At 44.7% G+C, this 7,971-nt stretch overlaps 1 protein-coding gene across 1 annotated transcript; it reads right to left on the bottom strand.

Moving 5' to 3' along the window:
- Positions 1-1,077: 1,077 nt before the first annotated feature.
- Positions 1,078-3,578, bottom strand: dlx6a (distal-less homeobox 6a). The gene is made up of 3 exons (XM_031853631.1): positions 2,987-3,578; positions 2,148-2,338; positions 1,078-1,882 (listed from the first exon to the last, which is right to left on the bottom strand). Exons 1-3 carry the CDS (start codon positions 3,291-3,293, stop codon positions 1,643-1,645), a joined length of 738 nt encoding a protein of 245 aa, XP_031709491.1. The 5' UTR covers positions 3,294-3,578; the 3' UTR covers positions 1,078-1,642.
- Between the last annotated feature and the right edge of the window lie 4,393 nt (positions 3,579-7,971).

The following is a 7,971-nucleotide window of genomic DNA, read 5'->3' as shown; positions in this document are numbered from 1 at the left end:
ATCCATCTATCCATCTATCCATCTATCCATCTATCTATCTATCTATATCTATCTATCTATCTATCTATCTATGTGATTTAGCTCATCAAAGCCTTTTTTCCCCCATTTGCAAAACACGATGAAACGTGTCAGTTCTTAGAGCTGAATAACCCAACTGTGTATTTATGAGCCTTGTTGATGTTTACTCGACTGCTGCTTCGGGCTCCCTGCAGCCTGCAGATGAGGGTGCACATGGCCCCCGTATAGCAGATAGCCCCCCCCCCCCCCCGCAGTCTGGGGGCCCAGGTATATAGCTGAATGTGCGCCAGTGGGACATCCGCGTCTTGACAGCTGCATGAAGCTTTTCAGCGTTGTAATTTCAGATAATATCCCGAGCGCTCACTCTTCTCGGCAATTTGTATGTGAATAACCGAATAATCTCCCCTTTTGTTCCATCTGTGCTACCTCAAATCCAAATAAAGATGCCTTTTAGTATTAAAAGTGGTAGAAAATTACAGGTAATTATCTTTGACGGTAAAAACGCTGTAATCAGCGGGCTACATCAAAAATTACCCTAATTATGCCTGCATTTATGAGAATGGGGAAAAAAAAGCCTCACTTGGATAAAAACCCACAAATTGTCCCAAATATCTCCTTCATATTGAACGCCGCTGCAGCTGGCTGCTTTGTTCAACATCGATCCCGTGGAGCTTGGCATTTAACGGCCTGCATTAGGACGGAGAGAAAGGAGAAAACATTTTGTCAATACCTCTAATAATTGAGGGTGAAATGACAAGATAAGCTGGACCTGGAGCAAATGTCTTTCGAGGTGAATGTAGACCGCAGCGGGGCCGGGTAAGTTCATTTCCTCCGGTGTTGAGTGCATTTGATAAATCTATATACACTGGCGTGCTTCATCAGCCACCCAGCGCTTTGGATTTATTTAAAAACGTTGACTGATGAAATGGGCTTTTCACCGAGCACCGTGTCATTACCTCATGGTGTCTGTTAGAGGCTCGTACACACACCAGGGGGACGGGAAATAGGCCCGTTATAATGTGATGTTGGCCCAATATGAAGCATAAAAAGGGGGCCTAGTTTCAAATGAATTTATGAAATCATGCAACAGCAGCCATCTGTTTTGAGTCACGGTTTACTCAATCTGACAAAAACATAAAAAGTGTATGTACAACTCAAATCGCAGAATATATTTACAGACAGACAATTTGCTTGGTTTTGCATGTTGGAGAAACAACCCAAAAAAAAAAGCAGTCAGGAGTCGCCCCCATGGCGACGGGCTCTGTGCGCCACCGCGCATGGAGGGTGTACGCAGTCTTTGCCCCAAAGTGGCGGAAATGTCACTGATAATATTTGGTATATTGACTTTCAAGATGTTGACATGAATGAAAGCATAACAAATATGCGAGCCCATTGAACAGCCATGTACGCTTTAAAAAAATGGTTAGTCCCCTTGTTTGTGTCATCACACCGAGGCTTTGCTGCGGTTTTTTTTATCCTTCAGCAGAGGAGCAGCCGAGGGGTCCTTCTCCTCTCCAGCATCCAGCCTCTGCGCTGACACAAATTGTAGGCTACGTTGAAAACTGCATGGCGGAGATCCGGAGGCCTCCAGACAGCTCACCGAGCGTCCCCTTGTCTCGTCAGTCTATCTCTGCATCGAGTCTTGATGCGGGGAGGAATACCAGTGAGAGTAGCCGGGCATGTAGCTGTTGGCCGGCATGTTTACTCCTTTGGAAGAGGCCGAGACGTCCCATATCGGAGGGATGGTCGGGGAGCGCGGGGAGAGGGACATGGAGCCCGGAATAGGGTCGCTCTCGTGCGGGTTGACGCCTTGCTTGAGCAGTTTCTTGAACTTTGACCTCTTATTCTGGAACCAAATCTTTACCTGCGAGGGGGGAGAAGTGCGCATTGGTGAAGGACGTGGAGAAAAGAGCATGTGTTGAGTTGTGTGAAGCTCGGTTAGTTTCTGCAAAATTGCAAGTTATTAAATGTAATATAAATAAAGACCATTACCCAAACGAAAAAACACAGCCAAATAATAATAATAGTAATAATAATAATGTCCTAATCTTTATTATAGTTATGTACATGAGGTTTCCAGGCGTTGATGTCAACATGTAGGGAGTAAGAGAGTGAATCCCTCCTCGTACCTGGGTTTGTGTCAGTCCTAAAGAGGCAGCCAGCTCGGCGCGCTCCGGTAAAGCGAGGTACTGTGTCTGCTGGAAACGGTGGTTCAGCGCTTGAAGCTGCAAACTGGAATAAATTGTCCGGGGCTTGCGAATCTTCTTGCCTTTCCCATTAAAACGAATTTCCCCATTTTCAATCACCGTCGTTTTCTGCTCTGCAACAAAAACAACCAATGTTAGTATTTAAATCCGCAGCCATGCGGACACATCATGCATTTCGCTGTGCATGGAAACACAAACGTGTCTAAACAGCTGCAATATTCCGCGAAGAGTAAATTCCGAGGCGCCGAACGAAACTGTCTTAAAAGCTGAAAAATCTCACATTGCCTTTAAGCGCCGTGGCAGCCAACAATCCTGCATACGCTGTCATATTTAGGATATTGCTGGTAATGACATGTCAATTAAATGCTAATTACAACATTCAAGGCGTGCGGGCTGCCTAATTTTCACGAGTAGTTGGTGAGGATTGCACGGTCGTGATGATCACACCCCGGGCATTAAAACAGGTTTTGTGGGAAGTGAGGGGAGTACTAAACGGGACAGCAAGCAGGCGGAGAAGGTAATAGGCTGGATCGCAAATTATCCGTTGCCATTTACGCACGGCTTTTCTTCGATGTAATCGCCCACCTGAAAGATCATTCGTCCGGAATTTGGAGTGGCCGTGCGGTGACTCGGGCTTGACACCAACACCGGCAGTATAGGGGGAAAGAAGGCATATGCTAATAGGCTAACTGTCAACCGCCTGGGATGGACGCGACGCGGTGCGTTTTCCACTTGGCATGGTGGAAAAAGGGGTCTCTTACCTGTGCTGTCTAACCTTGTCTGTCCTCCCGTGTTGTTGTGATAGGACGGCAGGTACGGGCTGTGGTGCGGGTGGCTCACGTAGGGGTAGGGTAACGACCTGTTGTAGGTGTTGGTCCCGGTGTACGCGGTGTTGTCGTGCTGGTGGTGAGCGTGCGAGCCGGAGTGGAGACAGTGCAGCGGGTAGTGGCCGCCGGCCATCGACGGGGAGCTCTGCTGTGAGTGCGACTGCTGCCCAAACTCCATGAAAGCAGACTTGGACGAGTCCTGAGCCTCCAGACCGTCAGCCATCGTAGTCATGGTCATCATCGAATTTTCTGCCTTGAGAGCACTCACCCCCTCTCTCTCTCTCAAGACCAAATCGGTTTTCTCTCTCTCGCTCTGCTGTTGTCTCTCTCCTCTCTCCACCGCGAACAGATATTGTCCTATTAACACCCGGGTTTTTCCAGAGGCGTCTTTATTTCCCCCCTTGTTGTGTGATATTCTCGCTCAAAATGGTGGACGGTAGGAATAAGTTAAGGGAGAGATTTTAAGGTGGATTCTGTTAAAATTGAGCCCTTGCTTCCAGACTTGATGCAGACACTACAAGTAAAATGGTTTGTCTCCAAAGGGCAGCGCCTCCCGATTGGTCATCCAACCCAACGTCATCAGTGCTCTGCGCTTCACGGAGACTTGAGCTGGAGTTAACCCACCTTACCAGCTCCCACCACAACTATGGGGGAAATAATATATGGTGGGAAAAACGCATAATTCCTACAGACAAGCTTCACACGTAAAAACAGCTCTTTTGGAATCGCCGAGTCGGTTTAGTTTTTTCACCCAAATTACGCACGACGCGCAACATATAGCGCGTACTTTGATTTAGCCTGATGAGCCGGCAGTCTATATGTGCCTCATTGTTTCTCAGCCTTTAACTCCTCCTCTCTTTAGGAATTAATTATTTCAAGCAAAGCATCAACAAACATCCTTATTAACAATATTAAAGTCGAAATGGATTTTAATATGAAAATGATTCACGTACCAATATATTATTAACAGGATATCTATACATATGAAAAATATTCGTTTAGATTGGATAGATATTTTGTATCAAATTTATAAACAGTCACAAAGTGTGGAATAATTATATTCGTATTATATACTTTGAAAGATGTATTTAAACACTAAACATATTTATACAAAGTGGTCTGTTTTATGTCAAGGAAACTCCTGAAACAGGTGGAATCGCCTTGAAAATTAGTATAAATAGGCCTACAACCACTGTTTTTTTGTTTAATTTACATATCAGAATGTTTAATTTTTCTTTCTTTTTTTTTTTTTTTACAAAGAATAAGTGTTTATGAAATTATTATTTTTTGGCAGTGTTTGCTTTGATGTCTCCTAATGAGCAGTCGCTCGTTGAGCGCCCCTCTGCTCTCCAAGTAACGTATATTATAACTGTTCCTTTTCCCTGCGGGCTACTGACCATATGATTAAGCATCTTCAGACAATTGAAAATACAGTACATGTGACACATCAAATAACAATATGCCTGAGGTACAATAGGTTATTTTGCACATAGAAGGGTGGATACCGTGATAAACTGACAGTGTCTTTTATCCCTGTTGTAATATGAGGCCTGATAGGGTCCTCAATATATGTAAATTATACAGTTTGCCTCTGAGGGCTGCGATGTTCGCATATAACATTCAAATTATATGCCCACGTACATTAATGCAGTAGGTTTTCAAATCATGTTTATCACCACTTTCAGCTTTTTTTTTTTGCCGCAATGTAGCGTTCAGCAATTTCACCAAACAAAAATGGGCGATGAAAAATAATTATGGTTGCAATCAAGTTACGACGAAAACCTATTTGATTAGCGGCCACACTTTACTCAAATTGCAGCTATAAAATTAAGAACAATTCGTCTGTAATGATTATGGACTGGATTTATTTTGGGAGGGTGGAATAAAAGTGGATATAGCATAAATTATCCCCTAATTATACGCCAGTGTCGCCTCAATTATCCTCTTATCAAAAATGGTTGTCTAAATGCAGCGTTTAGTTTCAATTTTCTCCTTTTCTGTAACCAGAACTTGGTACCTTGCTATTATCGTTACGGTTGTTATTTACTTTGTGGGGATTTAAAAAGTGCACAACCCAGCCGGATAATCATTTTACAGCAGCGGACCGCGAGAGCAGCACAGAGGCAGGGATGTGAGGCGCAAGACGGATTTATTTTATGCTTCCAGATTCTCTTATTCATTTCAATCATATTTTTTAAAAACAAAACAGGGTGCTTCTTTTGTCGTCAGGAGCGCGGCAGGTAAGAGCTTCCTTTGAATGCTCCTTTTATGTTCACTGACACTGATGAATGGTTTTATTGCCTCTGATAATCCCGTGTTTTAGGCACACACAGTGTGGCCGTCCAGACCTCGCAGGAGTCAGCACACCTTGGTCACCCCTCAGTGATCTAACATAGTGGCCAATTCCCCTGCCCGTGTTCCACTTGGACACGCAGAAGAGAAACCAGATCTTATACCTTTTCTAATCGCCTTTGAGTGCTACTACAAAGACGAACATGCTTTGCAGTGATGGTAGTTGCTTCCCCCCCTGCGGGCTAAAATATTCGGGGTATTAGGATGAGACGTCTTCCTTCATGTTTTGCATCATCATCTGCGAAACCACCGCAGGATTATTGCAGCACATCAGTTACTTTGAGGGGTGTTCTGCGCGGTTAATGTCAAAGTCTTGGTGTCCCGCAGGCGTGTTTGGGAGGCTTTTTCTGTAGCACACTGAGATTAAGTGAAGTGGTGAAAGGACGGATTTGTTTGAACAGGGAGAACGTGACATACTCGACCTCGGTGCTTTTGAAATGTTTAAGATGCATGCACGCTGACAACCGTGTCTGATTGCAAGAAGCACATGAAGAAACCAGCGGCACATACAGGACATCAGCGGACAGAATTCGTTAAAAATGAAAATGTTTTGAAATATTTGAAAATGAGACGTGCCCCCAAAGCGTACCTATGCCCTCTGTTGTACTCTGTCCTATTAAGAGTTCACAGCCTTATTCTGGAGGGAAATTATTTTATATTTCACTCCGTCCAAATGTCAATCACAAAATTAACTGAGTTCGGCTGCAAATCTAGAAATCACTTTGTCCCTAAGTAGATGATTGACCTTCAGCACAATCAATGGCCGTGGCGGTTTAGCAGAAGTGGTCTTTATTTCCAGCTGTCTTATAAACGCTGATGAATGACTCTCTAAAATCACTCCAGGCCTGGGATTTCCCTGACAATCCACTGTCTGCGTCGGGATACATGAAAGCTGAGAATATTTTACACTGCATTTAGGTGTAACCTGGCGTTATTTGTATGGTTAACACGGTCGCTGCCAGTTTAGATAGTATGAAGGCGAGCTATGGCACCTTAACCCAATTTGGCGCATGGAAGTCTCTAGAACGGTTCAAAAATATATAAAATACAACTAGTGTCCTCTTCTCTCTCCTCCTCTCTCTCTCTCTCTCTGAATGTGTGTCACATACTGTTTTTTTTTTTTTAAGTCTGCACGTATTTGCTTGTCTATTTTGCACACGTGTTAATCATATTTGAGCGCTAACACGGAGTTCCAGCAAAACACAAGTCATTATATTGTAGCGGGAGGCCGGGTTGTTTGCGGTCGGTCCCTCTAACAGTTAGTGACTCGCTCGCATGAAAAGCCACCCCCTTCGGTTGCTCGGGGATCCGGGCGGTTTGGGGGACGCAGAGGCTTGTCCCTGCAGACAGAGACCGGGAGGCACTTAAACAACATGTCTCCCTTCTCCGCAGCGCAAAGCCACTGGCGCTTCACAGACAGCCAGGCGTCGACGGCTCTCCGTGGCTGCCGTGTGAAGGGCGGGAAGTGGCGAGAAGAAGCGCAGATGCATCCTCCACACAGCTGTCAGCGTAACGTGGTTCATGTAACTACATTCAGAGGGAGCAACCCCTCACACACACACACACACACACACACACACACACACACACACACACACATCCGTGCCCAAAATGACCACCGATCAGCCTTTAATGCTGGCAGAATTCATCCATGCCCAAATGGTGGAGCGCCGCTTTTACGCACTAATGCAAACCCACTTATGCAAAGCTTTGATGTGTTTCCTGAAAGCTCGCAACTACACCAAGAAAAATTAGTGCGGTTTTGTCATAAAGAAAGCCACGCGCCCCCCTCCCAGGCAGACGTCTGTTTACAATAAGTTTTGCATCATAAATTGGGATTGCATTATCTCTCCGGTAAATAGCTAAATTGGCATATGCATGGCCCCAGGTGCAGGCGAGCGGGGGACTTCAGATGGACCCAGCGTAGCGTGTTGCTTGTGAAACTAAATGACCACAAATAAGCAAAGGCCTGTAGCACCGAGTCTTCACAGCCTCTCATAGACTAATGGATTTAATTTGGCAGACTGAAGCTGCACTGGTCCCACTCAGGGCCCGAGTCCTAATTAAGACTGCTTGTTTCTCTTGTCGCCTCCTCTCACTGCATGTTTAGGTCCGGCTGAGTGATTGCATCGCTCGGTTTCCTGCAGCAGTCGGATGGTTGTTTTATGTTGCCATTCGTTTCTGAAATAAGCACACAAAAAAAAACCTGAAGCAGCCGGAAATTCAGTCGTTTGGTGAAATGTTACAAAATGTTTGATCATTCTGATCAGCAGAAGTGCGAGAAAACGACAACAATGTCTTTACATATTGGCCGTATTATATCAGTATTATTAAGACAATATGGAGAAATAAGGAGGGCGATATAAGGGCTTTGACATATACTTGTTGTCACAAATTGGCAGTTTTAAGCCCAGAGTGTCGAAATATATATATTTTATTAGTTTGGGCTCGGCGCTACTGGGTAACGTGCATAAGACCTGATGAACACGCCTGATCCTGTATACCGAATCAGTAACAAAGGAGCTATATTCCAAAAGTTGATCTGAATTTTTCGGTGACATAAAAGA

This window comes from Anarrhichthys ocellatus, unplaced genomic scaffold, assembly GCF_004355925.1.
Source record: "Anarrhichthys ocellatus isolate YVR2014 unplaced genomic scaffold, GSC_Weel_1.0 scaffold14, whole genome shotgun sequence".
NCBI classification, from domain to species: domain Eukaryota; kingdom Metazoa; phylum Chordata; class Actinopteri; order Perciformes; family Anarhichadidae; genus Anarrhichthys; species Anarrhichthys ocellatus.
This window is presented reverse-complemented; position numbering and strand designations above follow the sequence as displayed.

What these genes read in the sequence shown, in the direction of transcription:
- dlx6a (XM_031853631.1), bottom strand. Translation starts at nt 3,293, where the DNA reads ATGATGACCATGACTACGATGGCTGACGGTCTGGAGGCTCAGGACTCG. An exon ending in GACAAGGTTAGACAGCACAG is followed by an intron (nt 2,339 to 2,986) that starts GTAAGAGACCCC and finishes TTTTTGTTGCAG; the next exon opens with AGCAGAAAACGACGGTGATT. An exon ending in TAGGACTGACACAAACCCAG is followed by an intron (nt 1,883 to 2,147) that starts GTACGAGGAGGG and finishes CCCCCCTCGCAG; the next exon opens with GTAAAGATTTGGTTCCAGAA.